The 26,470-nt window shown below is 36.5% G+C and overlaps 1 protein-coding gene across 1 annotated transcript in view; it reads right to left on the reverse strand.

The window, feature by feature from the left end:
- Nucleotides 1-26,470, reverse strand: part of LOC134846761 (uncharacterized) — an 85,871-nt gene that overhangs the window by 45,406 nt on the left and 13,995 nt on the right. Inside the window, exon 3 of the mRNA XM_063864152.1 lies at nt 4,189-4,699. Coding sequence (XP_063720222.1) covers nt 4,189-4,699 — 511 coding nt within the window. The remainder of the gene's footprint in view (nt 1-4,188; nt 4,700-26,470) is intronic.

Consider the following 26,470-nt stretch of genomic DNA (forward strand, 5'->3'; position numbering starts at 1 on the left):
TATAGTTGGTCAAGTGCCAAATTTTCAGAAAAAAAATTCGCTTTAACGTTTTTAATAACTCAGACAAAGCTTTTAGTTCAGAATGCAATTTCTTCTTTTCTGAATTTCTTAACCTAATTTTCTATTTTAAATTATGCATTGACTTCAACGGTTTCTTAGAGGACTCCTTTAAAAACTTTTAACTGATCTATTATATTCTGACTTTGTGAAAGTCGCAGTTTTATATTTCTTCGAAAGTAACGGGCGAGAAAAATAAGCTGTGGATCTTGGGAAAAACAAACAATTTTTGATGGCTTTATCAACTGGGGTTTTACGGAAAAACTCCTGCAATTCCTTTATTTTGTAGTTAAACTTATCTTACAAGAAAAACATAAAATTTCTACTTTAAGATAATTAGCATTTTGTGCAAAACAGAGGGGAGCATCAAAGTTATGTTCCTCTCGAAACTACTCAAAATAAGGTCACTAAGCCGATAAAACTATTTAACGCTTTTTACAAAAAAAAAACGTTTTTTACACGATTGCAATACCCTTGCTTATTGGGTACATGATTGTTTGAAGCTATTTTGCCTGCTCTTTTGTGTATTTCTTGGCAGGGTTGTACGGAAAAACTCCTGCAATTCATTTTTTTTTGCCTCTGATCCCTCTAAACCAAAACTTCTAGTTTTTTACTTAATATGTTTCTTACATGTGCTGCTTCAAACAGTTTTTGTTTTAGGTAATTAAAATTTTTTTAAATTGTCTAGACCAGGAAAACTGTCAACTACCAGGTGCATTCTTTTTTATTATTATGGCGATCCATTTTGATAATGTCAACTCTTGTCTGGCTATTCACTTAAAAAATCGGCCATAACGGAAGCTATTAACTTCAATCATTACCTTCTGACTTTGTGAAAGTTCCAGTTTTATATTTCTTCGAAAGTAACGGGCAGTAAAGATAAGCTATGGAAACATCGCAAAAATTTTATTTTGAAGTTTGACAACTCTGCAAGGTTCACACTCCCCATTATGTCTTCTAGTATCAGGCCTGAGGATAGTTGGTCAAGTGCCAAATTTTCAGAAAAAAAAATTCGCTTTAACGTTTTTAATAACTCAGACAAAGCTCTTAGTTCAGAATGCAATTTCTTCTTTTCTGAAATTTTTAATCTAAACTCTATTTTAATTTCTGCATTGATTTTAACAGTATCTTAGAGCGTTTCTTGAAAGTTTTTTTAGTTGATCTATTATATTGGGAAAACCAAACACGTTTTGATGGCATTATCAACTCTGCTGATAAAATCATTGCTGTGATCTTCTTCAACCAATAAAGAGGCCTTGAACTGAAGTCGATTCCCGATTGCCTATCAAAAAGTTTCTCCTAAAATCATTCAAAAAAAAACTGCAGTTGACTTTGCTACAATTTCTAAGATGAATCAAAATTCCGCGCCACTTGCAAATCCCATGAACACAGCCTAGCAAGCGGGCAGATGGGAAACAAAACGGTGGCTACTAAGTCCAAAAAAGAGAGAAAAAAACTACATTCAAATCTGCAAGATTTTGTCCAGAAAGATGTTTTTATTGCGGAAAACTTGTCCAATTACACAATCGACGGCGTTTAATGAAAATCTAACTGAGCCAACAACTCTTGGGCAAACTTTGTTGAACTGAAAACCAAAATTTTTACATGAAAAACGTTGTAACTAAATTTTCTACTTCAAGATGCTTAGCATTTTGTTTAAAACAGAGGGGAGCATCAAAGTTATGTTCCTCTCGAAAATACTCAAAATAAGGTCAATAAGCCGATAAAACTATCTAACTCTGCTTACAAGAAAAACGTTTTGTACACGATTCCAATACCCTTGCTGATTAGGTATATGGTGGTTTTAAGCTATTTTGCCTGCTCTTTTATGCATTTCTTGGCAGGGTTGTACGGAAAAACTCCTGCATTTCATCATTTCCTACATTTTTAATTTCTGCATTGATTTCAACGGTATCTTTGAGGATTCATTGAAAGTTTTTTTTAGCTGATCTTTATTACATTGGAAAAACCAAAGAAATTTCGATGGCATTATCAACTCTTCTGATCAAATCATCGCCGTGATCTTCTTGAACCATTAAGGAGGGCGTGGTTTGAGGCAGATTCTCGATTGCCTATCAAAAATTTTCTGCTAAAATCATTCAAAAGGAAAAGGAAAAAAAAGTGCAGTTGATTTTGCTACAATTTCCAAGATGAGTCAAAATTTCGCACCACTTGCAAAGCTCATGAACACAGCCTAGCAATCGGGCAGATGGGAAAGAAAACGGTAATCAATAAGTTCAAAAAAGAGAAAAAAAACTAAATTTAAAACTGCGAGATTTTGTCTAGAAAGATGTTTTAATTGCGGAAAACTTGTCCAAATACACAATTGACGGCGTTGAATGAAAATCCAACTGAGCCAACAACTCTTGGGCAAATTTCCGTAGAACTGAAAACCAAAATTTTACATGAAAAACGTTTAAATAAAACTTTTATTTCGAGATATTCAGCATTTTGTGCAAAACAGAGGGGAGCATCAAAATTATGTTCCTCTCGAAACTACTCAAAATAAGGTCACTAAGTAGATAAAACTATATAACGCTGTTTACGAGAAAAAAATTTGTACACGATTACAATACCCTTGCTTATTAGGTAGATGATTGTTTTCAGCTAATTTGCCTGCTCTTTTATGTGTTTCTTGGCAGGGTTGTACGGAAAAACTCCTGCATTTTATTTTTTGCCTCTGATCCCTCTAGGTAAATATTTCTAGTTTTATACTTTTTCGTTTTCTTACATTTGCTCCCTCAAACCATTTTTGTTTTCGGTAAATAAACGTTTTTTCAATTTTCCAGACGAGTAAAACTGTCAATTCCCAGGTCCTTTCTTTTCTTTGATTATTGCGATTCATTTTGATAATGTCAACTCTTGTCTAGCTATTCACTTTAAAAACTCTGCCATTACGGAAGCTATAAAATTCAATCATTACCTTCTGACTTTGTGAAAGTTGCAGTTTTATATTTCTTCGAAAGTAACGGGCAAGAAAGATAAGCTGTGGAAGCTGTGGACACGTCACTCATTTTTTATTTTGAAGTTTGACTACTCTGCAATGTTCAAACTCCCCCCTATCTTCTAGTTTCAGGCCTGAGGTTGATTGGTTAAGTGCCAAGTTTTCAAAAAAGTTTTTCGCTTTAACGTTTTTAATAACTCAGACAAAACACTTAGTTCACAATGCAATTTCTGCTTTTCTAAATTTCTTAATCTAATTTCTTATTTTAATTTCTGCATTGATTTTAACGGTATCTTAGAGGATTCCTTGAAGGTTTTGATGGCATTATCAACTCTACTGATGAAATCATCGCCGTGATCTTCTTCAACTATAAAGGAGGGCGTGGTCTGAGTTCGAGTCTCGATATCGGCGTTTGATAAAGGTAGCTAAGATTTGGAACAATTGTATCATCAAGATTTTGCCTGTAACTTTTTTCGCCTTTTTTACTGAGATCTTTTTAACTTCAGTTGCGTCCATTTTTGCTATCTGAAACTATTTAATGGGTTTATTACAAAAACTGAAGCTAATTGAAGTTACGTTTTCAACTAAACTTTTGTTTTTAATGCTAACAGAAACTTTTGTTTTTGATTTTTTCCTGCCGCGGACAATCGGTATGATTCGTCACTGCTCAATAAAGGCTTCCGCCGAGCTCGAGATAGGAATTCGGCCAAACATTGATATGTTTCGACCGAGCTTGCGAAATCTTTCGACAGTGCTTGTTCAAATTTGATGTTTCCGTCGTGCTCGAGGTATGTTTTGAGTTTGTGCTCGACCCAAAACCCAGTCTCAACTATTCTTTTCGGTCGCACACAGACATACCGACATTATGCTCGACTTTGAACATAACGTTAATTCTGTTTGATTCTATTGGAACGTTAACGGTGATTATGCAATAGTACAGTGGCTCTGAAAAGGCCACTCTAGTCGTCAAAGAAATTCTTGGGCGCCCGATCATTAGAACCAAAATAAAAACGTCTGCTAGAAAAAGCATTGAGAAAAATTATTTGCCTCGTCTAAAATAAAAACAACTTAGAAAACAAATAGCAAAGAGTTAATAAATAACAAACAGAGTCAAAAACTTCGAGGGCTGAAAGCGATAACACGGATTAAAACTTTTTGTACCTTGTAAAAAATAGATTGAAACGAACCTTGTTTGAACGCATTTGAAATATCCTTGCTACTCTTTTGAGGCAGTTCTTCCTCAGGCGCATCGTCTCTTAGAACTTCCAATTTTTTCATTCTTCGCGCTATTTTCGTCATTAACTGAAGTCCCATGTCAACATTTAAGGAATGAAGCGTCATCATTGCCAGTTCAACCAGAGCTAGCAGGGCAACACTTTTGTATGCTAGCATTCCATGCACCGAACCCAAATGCCATGTCAGATAATGCTTCAGAATATATTTCACGGCAAAGTACTCAGTAGACCGACGCCAAGGAGGCTCGCGATGGCTATTATGAACTGCTCTGTCGTGGATCTTAGCGTGAAATTGGATCTCAGGCATGGAGTTGTTTTCTGCGGCCAGAAAGGCTATAAGCCAGTTTGTCACGTAGTCCGGATCCTCGGCCTTAGCGGGTGAGGACTTATTTGCGTCAAATGTCTCATTACCTTTGGACACTCCCATCTCAACGATTCTTTCGATCGCAACGTCATGGAAGACCTAAATAAAACAATAGTTTTGAAAAAAATTGTCGCTGAACAGAAAAACGAGAATAGTGCAAATAGTACAGAAAAACGGAGCAAATAGTGTTGAACAGAAAAACAGCTGAGGTGCAAATAGTATATGGTGTTCCTCAATTATCACAGCAAAAGAACTCTTTTCTTAAATATTTTTTTACAAAAAATCAAACAAAAAATCAACATTGTTTTTACATTATTTTGCAGAATTTTATTGAATTTTTTTTTCTAAAAATGGCGCTGAACAACTACAAAAACAAACTTCACCCGAATAAACTATTTTTAAAGGCTTAAATTAGGCATTAAAAATTATTTTAAGCCAGCTCGCTCGCTTCATATACTCGAATTTAGACTAAGAATCAAAAACTTTATACCTGGTTTTCTCGATACTAGGACAACTTTTTGAACTTTTTAAAAAGTCGTTCGAATTACGACTGGAACGCTTTAATATGATATTACTTTAATATGACGCTCAGCCCACTCCTCGACTTTTGGTACATGATTTTGCGTGGAAGAAAAAAAAAGACACATCCGAACACAAAATTCCTCCCATTTTAATCGGTCGGAACAAAAATAAATTGTTTATACACTTAGGCGTTGAAATAAGTTCGTGCGTAGTGTGATTTAAAAAATTTCTGCGTGGTATGATAAAAGGATGTGAACAAAAAACTACAACTCAGAAATTTTGACAATCATGGTAAAATAGGCAAAATGAACAACCGCTTTGTAGAAAAAAGACAAAAAGAAACAGAAAATCAACACTGTTTTTACATTTTTTTGCAGAATTTTTTTGAGTCTTTTTATTCCCAATATAGCGCTGAACAACTGCAAAAACAAACTAGACTGGAGTAAACTACATTTAAAGGCTTAAATTAGGCTTAAAAAAAGTGTTATAAGCCAGCTCACTCGCTTCTGCTCATGCATGCAAAAATTTTCTGAAAGAGATCATTTGCTCTTTTAATTAATTTTGTCAGTTCCATTTTTTGCAATTCTCTTATACAGTGCTGATTTAAATTAACCGGACAAAACGCGTTAAATTTGAAATTTAAAACCCATTTTTCTCAAATTGGTTTGAGTTTAGATGAAAACTTATAAAGACAAATTTTGCTTAAAATTTTAGCAGAACTAATATGTTGTAATTTGTTTTGCCAAATTCGGGCCCGAAATTTTAACCCAAAAAGGGTGATTTTGGCTTTTCTTAGTTTATCAAAAATTACGCCGAAAATACCCAGTCGATCACAGACATAATTATATCAAAGTGAGCCCCTTATGTAGCCCAAAAAACTTTATGAAGGGTATATTCTCCAAAAAAATGCAATTGGTTTTTAAAACTTTTTAAATAAGAAATTGGTATTTTATATAATAAAAAAGACCTTTTTGTCTATCAAACAGTAATAAATTTACTTATACAATATTTTGGAGATTGTACCCTTCTTAAAGTTTGTTGGGCCACGTAAGGGCTCACTTTGATATAATTATGTCTGTGATCGACTGGGTATTTTCGGCGTAATTTTTGATTAACTAGGAAAAACCAAAAGACCTAAACTCAACCCAATTTGAAAAAAAAATCGTTTTAAATTTCAAGTTTAACGCGTTTTTTCCGGTTAATTTAAATCAGCACTGTATATCTTTTAACAAATTCATCGGACAACGTCTCAAATTTTAGAACTAATTCTGTCCTTGAGACAAAGATATATCGTGAAAACTGCAAGCGAACTTTCGAAACTGCATTTGGACTGAAAAAAGAGCAATGCGAAATGATTGCGTTTTTTCGGAGAAATCTACTTTTGCTTTATAATTTGCAGCAAAAAGTTCGGTTAGACAAAAAACAATGAAAAAGAGCAAATGGCCTTTTTCAGACATTTTTTATATGCAAAAACTAACTTTTCACTCAAAAATTATATCTCAATGTCACATAAAAATTTAATTTGCAGACAAAAAATGCTCAAACTTTGCAGATTACTCTTATAAAAAATATTTCTGGATGTCTGAACATTTGATAACTCTCCATATTTCAAGAGCACAATTTAAAAATTCGTTTCCTTCAATAACAATTTGTCATGCAAATTTTCAGAGAAAAAAAAACACAAAAAGCCGCAAAAATGGCAAACGCTAAGAGTCAAAGAAGTATTTCGATTTAGTTTAAATTTGGAGGTCAGAATTATTTCAGAACTTCAATAAGTTGTCCGATAATTTTATTAAAGGTTAACTTAAGGGCATTCATATTAGCATTTATAAGAATGGGTAGTACTATGATAGAGTGGTTCTTTGAAAATAATCAGGTACCTTGAGAATAAAACACCTAGAGCTCTTAAATTCTTCAATAATTGTGATATCGTCATTCAGAAAGTTGAGTTTTGATGACAAATACGATAACCCAATTATGTTTGTTAAACTGTAAAATAAACAGAAGCGAGCATATTTCTTGATAAAAGCAAGGAATTAGTTACAATTTTCAACCTGAAGAATTCTGACAGTAGTATTGTATCGTGTCCCGGATCCTAAGGGGGGTCCTTCCTAAGGGGGGGGGGGTCCTCACCTAAAGCAAAATCCTAGGAAAGGGGTCCTTAATTTTTTTGGAGGACCCCTATCCTAGGATTTTGTAAATGATCGCAAGTTCCCACCCCTAAAGTAAAAGACCCCCTCCTTAGGATCTTGTTAAGCTGAGCTCAACAACCGGGACGCGATACAATAATTCTTTCTAATTCCTTTTAAAGCAGTCCCTTTTCCCGCGATAATTAAAATTAATCGTCCTAATTCCTGAACTTTTCTTTTTCGTCCTAGTTTCATGTGGATATCATTTCCTGGCTTTCTTTCTTTTCGTCAAAGATTTGTCATGCTATTAAAGTTTGTTATTGAAAACAAGCCTAAGGATTTCACACATTTGTTTGAATTAACACTTGGTTTGCGTCTACTAGTTTATTTGCCTGAAGCTATTTATGTTAAAACAGTGATTGAGCTCAATACGAGTATTTTATTAGTTAAAAATTGGTAAAAACCAAAACAAATACAAGTCGAAGTATAAAAAGGACGAACAGTAAAAATCATCTGAAAATATATGTTTCAGACTTTAATGTTTATTGTTTTGGTTTTCTTTGCGCTGTTTTTTAGATGTTCGTTCTTCTGAAGCTTCAGATAAAATAAACGGGTTTTTTATAGGGGGACGTTCACGGACTCGGCTACTAGAAGCTTCTTCTTCTTCTTGCAGCTCTGCTTCTGAGTAGGGCCGCTGTAAAAATCCCCAATCCGGAAGTGTAAAATCGGGAGAACTGTTATCAGTTTCATTGTATGAGTTGGCCCACTCGGTGTCCATGTAAATGTCTTCTAGAAAAGCATTTTCTTCAGCGGCTTTATGGCCAAAGGGCACTGTCGAAATTCCGTCGAAAAGTAGAAAACGTTTTGAGTCGAATGGTGATAATGCAAGTTTGTTTTGTTTCACTGTCATATTGGTGTGACCTTTCGAAACTATATTGTAGTTGTACACTCTCATTGTTTTTCCAGTGAATAATGTGTCCCTGAAGGTTTGGTGGACCAGTTCTCTCTGTGCACTCCGTTTAATTCCTTTGGCACTCAATTTTTGAGTACCTTCTAAACAGAAGCAAAATTATTATTCTTTTCTACAACGTAGGGGATAGCTTCATTTCACTTCAGCAACTCAATTTATACCGAACAAAATTTGATTCATTTTACCAAAAAAGAGCAGAAGACTCTAAATTATGATTGAAAAAGAGGAAAAAAGAGGGAATATGTTGTCAGATAAATAAACGTTTAGGCAACATTGTATAATGTTGCCTTAATCAGCTAAATGCCCATTGTTTAATGCAACAAATTAAGGGGTGTAGGTAGGTTGGTGGTGGTAATTTTGTTCTGTAAAAGGTAGGAATGGGGGGGTGGAAGGGTGGCTTAAATTTTATTTACCATTAAGGACGACCGAATATAGTTTCGGTTTTAGGGCGATGAATTCTCTGATCGGCTTCCCACCAGTCTCGTCTTTGAACTTCAGCACAACTTTCTTGTTGGTATCCTCGTACAAGAAATGGTTCTTATCGTAATTTGAAAAGTCGAAATCAGCTTTTATTTTCTCCTAGTCTCGGTAAACGTCATCAGTTTTTAAAGCGTAAATTAAACTATCCGTGTCGGAGTAAAGGAGTTCCAAGTTTAGATTTGGTTTCATTTTTTGATAATGAAACTGAAACATGAAACGCTTGGCGAGGTCTAGGATGGTCGCACCAACTATCATAGGTTTATCCCACAATATTTTTGTTACTGAAAAGCTAATTGTGGCTAATTGATCGTCAATGATTTGACAGCTTTTCATTGTGCTCAGAGCTGTTTTTTGTAAAAGTTCTCTCTCATTCTTTACAATCTCCAGCTTCTTTCTTCCTAACTTAAACTCCATTGTCTTACCGAAATCTGAATTAACAATTAGCTTGTAGAAGTTCTCCTGGAATTTATTTACCGCGGCTTTTCGTAGGCGGGTGTTGAAGTCGACAAAGGGTGCCATCCAGTGACTTTGGCGGAACTGAAGAATTTTTCCGAGGTGAGTTATTTCCATTCCCAGCTCATGGTACAATTTTAGGGTAAGGTAGTGCAAAACATAACCTTCTTTAGGATGCAAGGTCTGTAGAAGCTTTGGAACTTTTGGCAGTGTGGTGATTCCCAATTTTCCCAACATGTCGACTTGCTCGTTGCTCATTGCACCGATGTCCACTACTTCACGAGAGGGGGCAAGGGGGTAATCAGCAAAGAAGTCGTGAAGCTCTTGGGGTATGGTTAAATTGACTTCAACTATATAACCCCACTCTGAGGTTTCGCTGGTGAGCAGTATGTCTGCCAGACTTTTTTCAACTATTGAAAAATCGTTTAATGGCAAAGGGCAGTGTTTCATTATCCCCCCGTACACATTGTTTGCATCAATATTGAGGATGAAGCTTGATGGTTCTGAGAGCGAAAAATCGTCGAGGTATTTATTGTTTGCTTTGTAAAATCGGTGCGCATAGACCGACGACATGCCTCCTCGTATCATTCGCTGCACAAGGTCCAGATGTTCACGGTCCGTTAAGAGTTTCAGTTCGGGCTTACAAACTTTTAAAAAGGCGTCCCCGGAAAGGTTACTTGCCGTAAAGTAACAGGCGCAATCCAGCCCGTATGTTTGATAGCAAACTTCCCGAAAAGCTTCGAAAACGGAAGCAAGCAATAGCACATCTGTAGTCAAGTACAAGTCGTGGTAGTCACCAAGTGAGCCACACTTCAGTTCGGTGAAAACTTTAAGGGCATGATTGTACTCGCTTCTTGAAACACTCACATCCCCTCCTGTTAGACTATTTTTCCACATTGCTCGTGGGGGAAGGCGAGTTTCTCGGAATTTTTCGAATGAGTTGAAGTATGAGTAGGGGTAATGCCCTTTCTGTTTCAACAGACTGACTTTTTCAGGTGAGTGGCCGAGTTTTTCAAAATAGTTCTCCAGCAGAAAAAACTTTTCGTTGGGCAAATTATCGACAAGTTTTGCCAACGATGCTAGCATGAACCTATACGAATCGATGAACCTCAGATTTTCGTAGAGTTTTTTGATTTTGCCGTTTTTGTCCGTGTACGTTTTTATATATACTGAGATTGTCAAGGATATGTATTTTTCTTCAGATGCGGGTATTACGGAAAAAGTGTTTTCCGAATCGCTTTTTGCCAGCGCTTTGATTATAAAGTGTAAATCGTAATTTGACAAATTATGAGCTACCACTGGAATGTAATTTGTTGTTTTTCTATTAACGTTACACTAATTGTGTGCCCAACCCAGGAACTTGTTGGTGTAATGGCAATGATCAAGTACCACTTGATCATTGTCGGAAAAATCATTCTCGCATATCCAACAAATTGTAGCATCTTCCCGTTCCTGGTCTGTTATACCAGTGAAAGTGTAATATTTCCTTTTTTCTACGTAAATTTGTCTCGCTAACGATTCAAGGGAGCTAATTAGCTCTTCCATCACATTCGGTCCTCTTTTAAGCTCAAACTTTAACAGGTCTTTTTTCCCAAATTCGATTACTGCTAACGCGTAGCCGCACGGTTGATGGATTTCAATTGTTTGCGTGCTAGATTTTCGCGGATCAGGTTGCGGTCCGTATACTGGTAAGAGCAGTGACTCCAAATCAAAGTAGATTACTCTGGGTACGTACCAACGAGCTGTTAAGTTTTTGAACTTGTGGTCATCTTTTCCCGGCTTGGGCATTGTTATGACGACATCTTCGTCTTGGTAGCACAGTTCTTGATGTCTTCTCAGAGTTTCGAATGAAGCGCATGTGTGGGAACATTTGTGACAAATCTCAGATTGAAATCGGTGCACTTTGTGCCGCACGTACTCGACCAGTTTCTGGAGATCACTTAACAACACATAGTGATATTTTGATCCATCTGTCAGCAGCAACAAGTCCACAATCAGGCTAGTAGTGAATCTGCTCGATACTCTTATGGGCAACAATTCGCCATCGTTGTACCTGAACAGAAAAATAATTTTTATACCTAGGTTTGTAATGAAATAAAAAGGGTGTTTGAATAGGTGAAGAACATTAATGAAGGAATTTTAAAATTTTTAGAAGGCAATTAGAATTTGCTTACCGGAAGACGTTGATTTGACAATTGTTCAACTTTTCAAATCTGTCCATATCCATCAGACCCATTGGCAATTCGTATTCCCCATTGATTTTCACAATTCCTTCTTTGTCGAGATTGTAGGTTGAGACTTTGTTTTTCTCCAGCCACCGTCTAGATGTGGGGTAGAGGGCCGGCTCATTCACATTGTGATATGCGGCAACAAAGCAGTAGAGAAAGCAACGGTCATCATCTTTAGTGTTGATATTTGTGAGCAGAGTAGATGCTGCGCTGAGTGCATCAGGTAGCTCGAGGTAGGATCCTGCTCTTATTGGTGAGAAGGCCGCGAAATTGATTTGCAATTTTTCAATTCTGTCAATAATCCATCCGCTACCATGAGAAGAGAACGAATTGACTTGGTTGACCATATGTTCAATCAGTTCCAAGAATTGATCCCCAGCTATTCCCTCGAAGTACACTGTCAATGTCTTAGTGTTCAGAAACAGCATGGTCCTTTCGAAGTTTCCACTGCCCCCGTCTTGCACAGTGGGAATTTTGATCATTCCCACTTCCACGTGGAATTGCACCTTGTTCGGACCCTCTTTGACCCTTTCCAGTATGAGAGCATCTATTTCCTCCTTGTTTTGCGTCATGACTTGAAGCAAATCCATTTCTTTTTCACCAACTTTGAGATCGTATCGACGCAATTTGCCTCTGAACGCGCTTTCCGTTGGGGCAGCGGAAGACGTCGTCTCAATGCCGTCCCAAACTGGCAATGCGTGCTTCTTCAGCAAGTGTTGTCCATAGCTTTCCGCGGTGAGAAATATTGTATGGCAATAGATACAATGACTATTCGAAGTCATGTCATGTACCAGCTCGACGTGCTCTCGGGCTTCCGACAAACTCTCGAATGATTCGAGACACTCATCGCAAACAGTTTGAGGAGGAGGGGGAGGAAGGATCTTGTGAACTTTTTGCTCATGTCTTCTCAAGTTCCTTTTAGAGCTCAGTATTTTTCCGCACTGCTGGCAAGGAACAGGTGTCGCGATAGAAGTAGAGTTCGGCATTGTTTGTTGAAGTTACTGAAGTAATTCAGGAGAATTTCGAGAAGTAGAATTGGTTATGAAAAAGCAAAAGCGAGAAGTGACTAGCACCAAAAAACTTTGCGGGTAAGGGCAAGTAGAAGCCATTAACCAGAGTTATACTTCGCCGTCTTGACAATAAGTACTTTCCTTTCCAAAAACAGGGTTTATTCTAGCTTTAAGCTCTATATGTCTCATCACTCGGCTCAAGTGCAGGGGTTTTGTATACTAAAAACTGATTCATTTACAGCCTCAAACTTTTGCTGTTAATTTTAAGGGTTAGCGATAAAGTTTTTGCATTTTTTAGGGGACTGGTTTAGACTTTCAATTAACATTTCAGCACTAAATTACAAAATTTAAAGCTTAGAATGATTCAGATAGAGCCTAAAACTTTTTCTGACTAATTTTAACCGTGAAACACTAATTTCCTAATGATTTCAAGCCCACTTCTTGGTTTGCGTAAATAGGTATAATAAAAAGTAGATTTATGAGATAAAAGTATTCAGAAAGTAAAGCCCTCACCTAACTAATTAAGTTGAAAAAAAATAGTAAACTTAAAAAATGAAAATTTTGCAAATTTGATACCTTGATAGTTACCGATGCATGATAAGCATAGATTGTCATTTGAATGTGTAAAAGATATCGGAATCAAAGTTTCCTTCATGTCATTCAGTGTCCCGTGAAACATTTCATATCATGTCCTTCGAAATATTAAGGCATGGCCGTTTGGTTTAAGGGGCAATAGCTAACCCGGCGTTGCTCGTCGCTACGCTCCTCGGGAACGCCTCCCGTTCTGTAATTTCAAGTGAAATTTTTTTTTTCAAACTAAAGGAAAACCTCAAACTTTTTATGTTGTGAAAAAAAGGAAAAGTAATGTTTAAAAAAGTGTCTTTTAAATCTATCAACAAAAAAACCAGTAAGTTTTGTGGGACCTCGAGGACAGTTCTACTGGTCGTGTTCGAAATTTAAAAAACATAATTTTTTAACTTCTTTTTTCCTTCATTTTTAACTTGAATTATTCGTTCTCGTTTTAAATTCAGTTGAATGTGGTTTGAAATTTTTAGGAACTATCTGATACGTAATAAGGACAAGCGTAGAAATTAAAAAAAAAACAATGATAGCCCAATCATTGAGAAGAGACGCTTAAAAAGTTGTGATTTTTTGAGAAAATCTGATTTTTGTAAAAATATTGAAAAAAAAATTGGGAAAAAACTTTTTTCTCTCCAAATCCATTGAAACTACCCTCAATCAATTTGCCATGAATTTCTGAGCAGGGTTAAGGGTCATGTTCATTTTTCGAAAAAAAAAACATAAATTTTCTTTTTTTCACATTTTTACCAAAAAATTGTCCGTTTTACACCCAAAATATGTATATGAATGTAATATAAAGCAGATTTATGGCTTAAAACACTCTCTGTTACTTTGCGTAAGACCTGGCTAACCCCACCGGGCACAAAGTATGATGAGAGAGAGAACAGAGAGTGTTTGATAAAAAAGCCAAATAAATATGGTTGGAATACCAACAAGAAAATGTTGGACCCTTCCATATTTATCTTTCTTTTGAAAAGAAAGCAATATCCCGAAAAGGATATTCCAAATGGGGTTCACTACTGAGCAAGTGTATTTATCTCTCTCTCTCTCTCTCTCATTCTTTCTCAAACAACAATTTTAGCATAAAATTTTTCTCGATTTGTGATTTTTTTCTAGTTTTTCTTTTACATTTTGCTGAAAACTTTACGGGGCAAACTTTAATTGATCTATTAAGCAAAATTAAAACTGAGACAAAAAATATACACACAGTAATGTTAAAACAGCTTAGAAGTCAAATCAAGCAAAAATGAATATATAAAACTTTGGAATAAAATTTGAAACAAAGGAATGTTTTTTGTTTAAGTTATTAGAAACCTCGAAACTGTAGTTTTCTCTTTTTTGGCGCATAGCAAGCTGCATTTGGAGGAGTGCCTTGAATGAGATCTGGGGTGACTAGATCAATTGTTTCCGCACTAGATGAAACCCGAGCATCCGAATAGGAAGTTGATTGTTCTGGAGTTGAAACTGCTCCCCTAACAAACGACTCGGGAGACATTGCTGTCGGAATATCCCAGTACGCTTCGCGCTCTGCATAATCACGAATACATCCCTCCTGATTTTCATACAACGGCATTGACTCGCAGTCATACGCGAAGAGAATTTTTCTTGGAGACTGCTCGAGCGAGGTTGTGTCGTTTATCTCCGTCTTTTCTAATGCCGGATAGCTCTCGTGAATAGTGCAACTCTCGTTTTCGATTCTGTCTAAGTAGATTGATGTGATCAAGGAGGTAGTTCGGTAGCATGATATCACTTTTTGTAGTCCATTGCTCGTTTTGATTCTCGTCGTTTTTTCGGGGAGCTAAGTCATTGAACGGACTTGCTGTAGACGGAGAGACTCTCTCTTTCTGTTGATGGATGACTGCAATCGACTCTCTCGTGTATGTTTGGTAGATAATTGTTCTTTCTCGATCAGACACTGAGATTATTTGTAAAGGACTAGTCATGACTTGAAGAGGTTTAAAGTTTTGTTAAAATGAAATGACTGAACTACCGAAATGAAATTGAGAGAATGAAAAGTATGAAAAGTTTATAAATGAGAATGAGATCAGGAAAGGGGTGGCATAGTTCAATTAGGTCAAAGCTAATAACTTTCTAGGCGAGGCTATCAAATTTTATTCATTCTTTTAAGCATGACGCCTGAGGTCATGTTAGGAATGAATGTGAAAACCCGATTTTTTAGATTTGTGTGATAGCTTTATTATAGTGGCTACGGGCGAAAGCACTCAAAATCAAGTTTTCATGATAGTTTGCCAGACATTCTTTTTTATGCTGTTAGAAATTCATTACCATGATTCATAACAGTCATTAAAATAACCGTCACAATAAATAACACTAGAAGATTTTTAGAGTATAGCCGGGGGAAAAAGTAACAAAATACCCATATAAAAAGAGGTTTATCGTTGAAGAAATTATATCCTTGGTGATTAAGTCTTATCAATATGGCTTAGGGCGCTCGTAAACGTTATCACCTAATTTTTTACTTTGGGAGCGCATGATCTGTCTCGTATACTGTGATCAGTCATTCTTCAACGTTCCACACTAAAAACCAGTTGGTTGTTATTCATTTATAATGTACGCTTCTCTTGAAACGGATGTAGACTATTTCGATGATTTTAGGGATATATCTTCGAATGATAAACGTTTAGTTAGAGTCGGTGCAAAAACATTCGCACAGACCGGTACTTACCTAACTATCAAATTGTACAAAAAAGACGAAGAGGGAACTTTCAAGTATCGACAAGGAATAACTTTGTCAACTGGTGAATTCGAGTCCTTGGCGGACAATTACACAAAAATTAAAAGGTTGACGAAAGCAAAAAACTGCGACGTGACTGAAAAACTTAGAAAAAAACGAAACAAATCTAAAAAATCTTCATGCTCTGAAAAGGAATGCGAAAGTGAAAACGATGATAACTGTCGGGTTGTGTAACATTATCAACTCGTTATTCTATTGAAACTTCAAAGCAATGGTTGAAGCAATGTATGAGCAATCCCCTGATTATTTCAAACAGTTCCGTAAAAATTACAAATTTTTCATCCTGAATTATGAACCCAACTTTTCAGGCTTCGCTTCAAAAGCAAATTTTGCGGTATTCTCCCATTCGAATAAATTAGATTTTTGCAATCATTCGATTGACAACCAAAAACTTTATCATGTGCTGGTCGAATTCACAAAAGAGTCTACCGATTTACTTAACAAGATGACTTCAAAAGCCTTCGTTGTTCCTTGTCTTCTCTCTACATTCAAATATTTAATTTTGGGTTGCTTTAACTATGAATTGTCTGGCCCTCTGATGGAAAAACTGAAAATAGCTGTGAATTATAACTCCATCAACAACTTAGATGTTAGTGGTGTTCCAGTTCGGAGACGATTGCCTCAAGTTTGCTTCGGCTCGAAGACTAAATCTGTTCAAACTCAAACTGACCTGATTACTAACGTAACAATTGAACGCTTTACTAATATTTTGAATGGTGAAAACGCTGCTGAGTTTTCTAAAATAATTGACATAATTTTAAGTGGGTATGGTTGTATGGAAATTGATTCAAACACTTTGTTTGTGAAATTTATCATGGAGAAGAAATTCAAGTTTTAAATATTGGTTTTCTTTCGCTCTTGTATATCAAAAAAAAAAATGTTACTACACAAGCGAGAGGCGTTCCCGAGGAGCGTAGCGACAAGCAACGCCGGGTTAGCTATTGCCCCTTAAACCAAACGGCCATGCCTTAATATTTCGAAGGACTTGATAGGAAACTTTTCGCGGTTCACATAAACTTGCAGGAAAAAAACTATGTTGTTAATAAGAATCAATTGAAAAAAAAAACGAATTTATAAATTTTACAAAAACATCAATAAATTAATTTAGAATAACATATGTTTGACAAATCTTATCAAATCATGATCATTAAGTTTGAAACCTATTGGAAATTTGTTTGTAATTATAACATGAGCAACATAAATACAATAAAGTCCGCATAACACTGAATCAGCTGATTGTATTGGTTTTTTCAACAGTAGTTGATTTCCCTCGTGAATTGTACGTCGCATATTCTTGTACACGAGGGGATAAACACATAATCATTTACCTAGAGGATCTGCGAAGAATATCTGTCCTCCAGCTTGAGCAAAAAGCAACCAGTGGGTTCCAGGTTGATCCGATGGTGAGGCATTCATAATCATGAACGTATTATCGTTTTTCAGTACTGAAGAGCATGGCAAATCTGCCGGAAAAACACCTCTAAAGCGATATTTCAAATGTTTACAACGGTTAATAATTTCTACTAGTTGAAGATTATCCATGTCTATCTTAGGTCATAAGAGTGTTTTTGGTAATTTTTCTATCTGAACGCACATAAACTGTTGATGCACGCTCTCCCATAAACAATAACTCGACGTTATTACCGAGACCTGCGCCAAACTTGAGTTCGAGCGAAATAGTGCAATTGGTCAATTCAGGATGAATAAAATCGTGTGAAGCCTCCTGAGTAGACGTGAGATCAAAAGCCATAATATAATGATTATCATAATTAGCGAGACTGATTCCATGACTAGTGTTTAAAACAAAATCAAGAGCCTCAAGCGTATTGTAATAAATTCTTTTATTGTCTGATGTTGAGATGGGAGTTCCGGCAATGGGTAGACCGTTTCTGTACACAATGATCTCATTCAACCCAAATTTTTGGTAATGAAAAGGGTTTGTTCTATTAGTACCCAAATATGCTTCGTTTATGCTCATTGCTACTATCATTCTTCGAACAGGTTCTTTTGCAAAAACATCCTCTTGTCGCCAGCTTTGTACTCCTGCAGTTGCGAGAAACGTTTTTGGTACTACTTCGATGTAATTGTAAATTGCCGGTTTCTTCAACAAAGTTTTTTCTATTGATGAGAGAACATAGTCAGTCACAGTCATCTTTCTGACATAGAGGTTAGCTTCGATTATTTGGACCTTGTAGTGTTTAGCTGCATCTTCAGATATGACAACAAAATCATTAGGAGAACGTCTAAGAGACAATCTTATTGTCACACCGCTAAGTAGATGCTTGTCACACGACAAAAAGTCGCAAGCAATTTTACCAAATAGCTTCAGCTCGTTCGAGGCCGCAACGAGACCTTTACGCTCCGTAACATCATCAGCTCTCCTTCCAGCACCGTCAATGGCTGATGGATTTTCTTCATAATAATAACCTTGACAAGCCAACCATGTTTTCTTGGCATCATTACCGTATGAAAACTCGGTCTCAATAAAGCTTTTATGGGCAAAATTAGCATTGGTAGTTGATATTTTTTCACCATTCAGAGACAGTGTACACTCAGAAAATAATTAAGATAAAGGATTGTTAACAAAATACGGCGTATCTCTGTTTGCCGCCTCTGTAGCATGCGTTCGAAGCTCGTTTCCATTGCTTCGAACAATTCGTGCAACTATTTCCAAACGAGTACGTTGAAGATCGATGAAATTATTTCTGTCGCCGAGTACTTCAAACTCGAGCATAGGACCATCAGGAGAGTAGGAAGGTCCAATTTTTTGGGTGAATGCATTTTCAAAAGTGACAAGTAAAGGCGGTTTCTCAAATAAGTCCAAGGAGCTGTGAGTTGCTTCACTCGGGATTAAATTAGAAATCATTTTTAACCCTTGTAAAGAAATCGGAGCGACTTCTCTCTGCAGTTCGTTTTCTGGGAATGACGCGTCTCGTTTTTCGTTTAAACGCCGTCGTTCTTTTCGGATGACTTTTCCGAGATCTACTTCCTCCTCCTACTTGCTTTTTGATTGTTTTTCTAACGGTGCTTTTGAGTGCCTGCTTAGGACTTTTTCTTTTTGTTGCAACTTCTATCAGTTCTGGAGCTGCCTGAAGAAGTAGTTCTTTTCCGAGTTTTTTAACCGCGGGTATCACAAATTTTCGAGCCAGTGGAAGTGCGACTCTTCCTATTCCCAAGGCTAATGCTTCGAAGCCACTGCCTCGTTGTCTATAATGCCCCGAGAAATGTGGTAGGTTTGCTTGGTTGTGGTAATATGAATCCATTTTGATCAATTGCTAAACTTTTGAAATTTCAAAGTCAGAACAACTTTTCCCCCTCCAGCGAAGGGAACAAGTCCTCCAGTTTCTGTGCGCAAGTTCACAGAAATATTGGAAATATTATTGACCAAAAGTTTTTTAAAATCCAAATTACTAAACACTTTACGATGATTCGGTTCAATTGTACATGCGTAACCGTTTTTCACTCGACGATTTGTATCAATGACTCGTAAAAGAGGTGCTTTTGTGTCTTCGACTATTTGATAATGAATTATGTCCAGATAAATAAACCTAAGCTAAGTACCAGCGCATACATCAACGGGATAGTCAGCAATTAGATCTTGGGTAGAGAATGTGCTATGTTTCGTGCTTCCTTGTTTGTAACCTATATGATAACCAGTTCCATCTCTGACGCCTTTGAATCCAAGTAGACTAGGAATTTGCTGGCTTGAAAAAGTTATACCTTCCCAATAATGCAGCCATAAGGAAAGATGTTTGGTTATTGGATCTATTACGTAATCCAACTTCTCTAATTCTGTCTTTCGACGAATCTCGTCCAGTATTTGATCAATGCTCGTATATTCTCCTTTTGTTATTTTTGCTGTTTCTCCAAGGTAAGGTCTGGAGATCTTGTCTTTCTCAACTTTCATGCTTGCTATAACCCGATCTTTTTTGTAGTACACAATGTTGTTGTCAGTTACGTTGTTTATCTGAGTAGGGAAGGTAATTTCTGTAACTGCTACTCTCCATTCACCTTGCAAATTTATTTCTTCACTCAGGAGATTTTTGAAGTTGGCCAGAGTGTTATCTTTAAAAACGTTCATTGATGCAGATGAAACTAGAGTAATTGTGAAGGAAGGGGGAACAGTATGGGTGAAAAGGCTGTTGGAAGTGCCCTCAGTCATGATTGTCCTTCTCCAGAACGCGAATTAGTTCAGACTCGTAAAATTTTCCCTCAATCGGTTCTCTGTTAGAATCAATCAAATTGTATGTTGGGGGATTTCGTGTTGGTATGTCAAAAACTTCAAACACTTCATCGGTGAACGATTGTTTGTAACCCTTGCGAAAACGTATGTCTACTTTGGCAAGTCTAACATAATCACCAACATAAAGCTTTGGACGTCGAACTAATTTCAAAGACTGTTCTGCTCTTAATGAAATCAGGCGAGGAACATCTTTTTTAGTTACTTTATTTGGTGCAAGATTTGTGACACGATTTGTTCTCGAATTACTTGCATTGACAAAAACTTGCAATTTGTCAATGTATGAGTTAGTCCATTTATCCTCCAAGTACTTATAAATAAGATTTTTCAAGGAATGGATATTTCTCTCAGCGAATGCGGACTTTTTCTCGCTCTCTGTGCTATATGTGTTTATGCCTTTCTTTTTACATAATGCTTCGAAGGACCCTTTAAACTCTGTGCCCTTGTCCACCCATACTTTTTCCGCTTGTTTTGTCGTTATCATTAGTTTGAACGCTTCTGCTGTTGTAGTAGCATACTTTGATTTCAAGGGTTGCACTCTGAGATAGCGGGACATGCAGTCAACTGCAACAAGCAGAAACTTAACATCATGGTTGTACTGGGCAAGTTTATCAACAAAGGCCAGATCTAATGACCAGATTTCGTCGATATCGTAAACTATGACCTTGAGTCGCGGCGTTTTTCGGATCACAGTTCGATATTTTGTGTAAGAAGGTTCAGTATGAAGGAAATGTTTAACTTTCTTTCGCGACAAATTGCTTGCTTTTATCAAGTTGTTCACACTACCAAATAACTCGGAACCTTTGTCACTGTATTTAGTTTTCAACAATTTTTCTTCAATCTTGGTAATTTTCCCATTGTTTTGTTTGCGCCTTCGTCTTTTCTGACGTTGGAGAATCTGAATCGTTATGGGGCGTTCCGTATGAGTCAGAGCCTTCTTCTGACTCTTTTTTACGTTTTTGGTTTCGGGATTTTCTATTACCGCTGAGACTTTTTCGTTTGTGTTTTTTACTTCTCTTAAGGTTTGCACTACTTTTTTCCTGCCAAGTGGGCGATGTTGAGCGGGTTCTTGAGGGTCCGGGTTCTCGTTTCTCTTGAGCGTTAAAAGACGCTGACTGAACCGCGTTTTTGGCATTTCGATTTATTACCAGGTTTTCATTCAAGTTGAGAGCAGTTAAAATGTTAATGAACGCCGGATTGTGTAACTTTTTCGTTGGTTGTTGTATGTCGTATAAAAAAACTGCAGCTTTAAGTCCTGTTGGTACTTTATCTACATATATCACCTCATTGTCACGGTTTATGGTTACTCTTTCTGAATTTTCTATGATTTCAAGTACGGTTTTTGCTCTAGCAAATTTTTTGTCTTCTAAAACTTGTAACTGTCCTAAAATACTTTCGGTCTGTCTATTGTGTTTCTCTTCTAGTATTTCGTCTTTAACACGTTCGAGCGGTACTTCTTCATCGTCCGTTAACAGTTTAAGCTGTTCTTGTTGGGGCTCAACATTATCCGTAAATGTTTCCTTCGTTGCAGTAGTCTTACTAGTTTGTGGAGGTAATTGGGGTCTAAGCCGGTTAAGATAGGACAGTTGAGCATTTTTATGTTTAATATTATTATCATGAAGAACACGTGCAGCATGTGGCTGCTCTTTAACATATAAGTGTTTCGGAATTAGAATGAATTCTTCAGCAGTTATCATTAAGTTGTGAGGTACTTGTAACAAAAATAAAGTATTTGTCGAACTAAATGGAAGCCTTCTTTACTCAAAATAATCGCACGTTTTTTGACAACACTGGTTTTTGGAGTTATTAAGTATTTGTATGCTGTCTCGAATTGTTCGATGTTTGTGATTTTAACGGGTACGTTTCCATTGACTACATTGAGCAAACATTCACAAATAAGTGTTATGATCTCACGATTTGAAGTTTTTCTAATTAATCTTCTTAGCTCGTCAGGTTTCAGTTGTACCATATGCCGCAGAATAGATAAGTTTTTCTTTTTCATTTTTGATTGGAGTAGTTTCTGCTTCAGATAAGGGTAAATAAAAAACTGTTGGCCCAGGTGGTGTGATATTTGAACAATATCTCAAACAATCTGATGTACGGGGGTCCAAGTCGATTAGAAGATGTCCAAAAGAGTCTCTGGTAGCTAATTCGTAACAGTTTCTCAAAAATTTTGATACATTCAATTGTCTTCCTAAAAGACCTAGTTGCTGAACGTCGCGAGGCGATTTGAACAGAATGATGTGTGAAGTGTTCAAATCAATCGTACGCGACCATCGACTTTGTTGAAACAAGTTATGCTTGACATATATTACATCTATCCCTCTATGTCTACCCGCTGTCGCTAACCTAACAAATTCCTTGTCATTATACATGTCTTCGCATGAATCATCGAAAACTAGAACAACATTTTCTAATTTTCTCACAGATTCGAATCCGTCGAATTTCATGAACTCCACATTCACTTCGCGAGAAGACACTTTTTCTGAGAATGCAGATTGCATCTCTTTGTAAAGATATAGAACGGTTCCAAATTTAGGGTAAAAAGTATTTCCCATCAGAAGTTTCGAAATTAACTCAGTTTTCCCGGATCCTGAAGGTCCCACTATCGCCATAAAAATTCTTGTCGAAGTATCAATCACTTTATTCATATTCTTGGGTTTGGTAGTATGTAACCAACCAAGCCTGATCAAATCGAGAACCAAACTGACGTTTCTTCGCAACTTAATTTAGTGAAAGAAAGTTTGAGAATGCAGAAAGTTAGTAAAATTAGAATTACTACCATTTGCGCAACAAAAACTACTTCAGACCTTGGCAAAGTTACATTGTTACAAAACTTCCATGAATTTTTTTCACTGTTTGTCTCGTTATAAACAAACTCTGTTACTATTGTTGCGTCAGGTTCATCTACTGCTGTTGTTGCTTCTGACATTTGAGAAACTATTTATTCTACAGACTGCGTTAGACTTTTTCTCTCTTTGAATGAAGCTTGTAAAAAATTGAATTAGTTTTGAGAACAGTAAAAAATTTCAGAACGTGTAAAATCTCTATCATTTATGTCATGCATTTCTAGAACAAAGTTTGCTGGGATATTTGCAGTTTTTTCGTAGTACATTATTTTCTTCACAGTATCCTCTTTCACAATCGTCCTAATCTCATCTGGCAATTCACTGCTGTTTAGATCCATCTGAACTCCTGGCTGACGTTTGGGTACTAAGACTAGTTCGGGAAGATATACTCCTCGCTTGCTGGCTAACATTTCTGATAAACTTGAATCCCTGGAAGTATACAAATTGATCAATAACTGGAAAAAACTTCTTCAACGTAGACAACTCTTCTTCGGAAATTATTATTTGCTCCTTCCTCTGAACAATTTGGCCACTGCAATCAATCAGCTCTATTCTCGTTAATGAAATTTTAATATCACCCTCTGGAGTCATCCACGCATAAAGCATTGAATTTGGTGATAGGTATGTCTCCACTTTCGCTGATCTCTCGCTGTTGTTCATTTTTCAACCAATCATAAAAAACCTTGGTTTTCTTCAGGGCACAATGATTCCTGGAGTTGTAGTGTGGAATATGTTTAATGCAACTTGGATAATTTTTAAAATATAACTTTTCAACCCGAGGACAGCCCAAATCATCTAGGTTTTCAATCTTTCGGTCCAAGTACTTGGCCAAAAATTCTGTCTTTTCTTTTCCTTTAGCGTAAAAAACGGCACCGGGATTTCTCAACACAAAACTCTGAAGTATTTGATTCAAGTTTACGTAAAGGTAATCACCGTTTTCCCAATGGAGACCGTGTAAATAATTTGTTAACCAGTTGTAAGCTTTTTGTTCAAGCTTTGGTAGTATATTGAAATTCACTGGAGGTAGGAAAATGAGTCGATCGCTGTAGTCTGAAGTTGTTATTGCTAATTCTTTAACCACAAAGGCGTTTTTCTTGTAACGAAAGCCTTCCACGTCAAGCACAACTGATCTCTCGCCTAGCATTCTAGTAAATGATAAACTTCTGGTTTTTTCAACTTAATGAAAAGGCAGAACGCTATTCCACTCAAATGTCCCAATAAGCTGTTGTTACAGTTCCAGGGCAACATGTAACAGTACGTGGGACCCTGTTGATAAAATTCGTGTATAAATCCGGCCGCATCGTGCAAAATAGCGTGCAATCGTAAAATTTTGGAGTTTTTCAAGTATTTGTCCAAGGAAGAGTTATCAATACCAATCAAGCCACCATAAGGTCTCAACTTAATTAAAATGTCGTAGTTAAGGTTATCAGAACTAACAAAAAACAGAGAACATGCAGCTAGAAAATAGTTGCGTCGGTTAGAATTATCAGGATAAGTTTGTTTCAAAGACGTATAAATTTCGTGAATTATTTTCAAATCAATAGGAGTTACTCTGCTTTTTTGCAATTTCATTGTTTATTTTTTCCAACACCTCTCCAACCTGCCGAATTTCAAGCCAATGGAAAAAAAAGTGACCTTGCAAATACCATGTAGTCTCATTAAGATAACGGTGGTAAATAATTAAATAAACCACCGGAAGTTTTTTGTATTTTGATAGCTTGTTGAAACATAGACGGATTTTTCTCTCCAAGTCTTTATCAACCCTTTTTGAGGTAAAATCAAACGAATAGTCGAATACGTTTTCATAATCAGCAAAATTCAAATCGCTCACAGTACCATACTTTTGTTTTGTAGAAATGCACCAAGAAATTTGTTGAAGCTCACTCAAATGAAATTGTTCTTTGAAAATTAACTCGTATTCTTTCTTTGAAATTTCCTTTGCCCTTTCGAGGAAGACGACGTAGCGTTCATTACTAAATTTGAAAAATGAGTTTTTTTCTGCGGTTGAAAACACTCTTAATTGTAAATGTTCATTATCAATATCTTCAGAACACCAAGTTCCCTCTAATTTCATTTTTCTTATTTCAAAATTTGACAAATTTATCATTTGGTATATTTTGCCCAGAAACGGCCGCCACCCTTGGAGAGTAATTTCAATTTACTGCCTTTTCACCATAAAATTTAGGTCAAGTTAAGGAATTAGTTTACTGCTGCCAACAGTTAAGCTACGCTGCCAAATTGGCCGGCGCATTTTATTATATACCATAAAAGTCAATTCCCCGTTCACTAACAAATTTCAACTAGGTCGAAAGTTCATTTGCCCGAAACAAATATAACAATTAATATGATTCATATAATTAACCAGGACCAATAATTAGGACCCCAAAAATTGGAATTAGAAAGAATTTTGTATCGTGTCCCTTGTTGTTGAGCTAAACTTAGCAAGATCCTAAGTAGGGGGTCTTCTGCTTTTTGGGTGGAAAATTTCTTTCGTTTACAAAATCCTAGGATAGCGGTCCTCCAAAAAATTAAGGACCCCTTTCCTAGGATTTTGCTTTACGTGAGGACCCCCCCCCCCTTAGGAAGGACCCCCCCCCCCCTTAGGATCCGGGACACGATACAATACTACTTCTGACTGAACACATTTTGCAAGATTTTGAAATGAATTATTTATACAAATTGTTTTTCAAAATTATAACATGCGAAATGCATGCGGGACTTGTCTATCAGTTTGCATTTCGAGGGACCACTCCATCAAAGTGTTGGTTTCGTAGCAGTATTTAGACAACCGCATATTCATACTCGTCAGTCAGCAGACAAATACTGTACTAACCAATCAGAATGGAGACAAGGAAGAAATGAATAATTAATAACTATTTAGTTCGTAAATTTGCTTTCTAATATCAATTCTGATTGGTTCATACAGTATTTGTCTGCTTACTGACGAGTATGAATACGCGGTGGTCTAAAAAGAGACCTCGCTCCCATAGTAGTACCTAAGTATGAATGCATATTTTTGGTCGTTGAAGCATTTTAAGACTTCTTCTGAAAAAAAAACAGTTCAAGACTTTTCCAGATCTTCACAGCCTATATTACGTCCATCGACTCTTAATCATAACTAGGAGGCTTTGAGGGTCTTTTCAGTTATACCCCCCTAATTGATAAACAATGAAAATGTAAATTTTTCTAACAAAGTTTGACTGGTTTTACTTAAAAATGCAGGGCTGATATCCCGTGCGTTTAAACAAGCTAGAAAGTAGCAAAGATGAGAAATTGACGACAATTAAAAACGCATTTATAATCCTTTTAATGAAATTTATGCACTGAAAAATGGCGAAAATTGGAGAAAAAGTCAGTTTGAGGCTCAATTAAGTAATAATGGTTCGTTTTCACCAGTCTCATAATAATTTAGTGCATTTCCTGGTAACAGTGTTCCAGTTATATTATAAAAATTTTCATTTCATTTTTTTATAATTTAAGGGAGTATACTTGAAAAGACCCGCTTTGAGCCCTGCAGGTTTTCTTTGACGCAGTCAAAGTCGACGAGAAACAGTCCACCTGGGTTTACTACTATTTCGAGAGTGGTCTGATCAACAGCTAAATTAAACCAGGTTTCTGACTTTTGAAAACTCACGCGCATTACCTTTTTTAT

The sequence above is a fragment of the Symsagittifera roscoffensis genome, chromosome 5 (genome assembly GCF_963678635.1).
Source record: "Symsagittifera roscoffensis chromosome 5, txSymRosc1.1, whole genome shotgun sequence".
In the NCBI taxonomy this organism is placed as follows: domain Eukaryota; kingdom Metazoa; phylum Xenacoelomorpha; order Acoela; family Convolutidae; genus Symsagittifera; species Symsagittifera roscoffensis.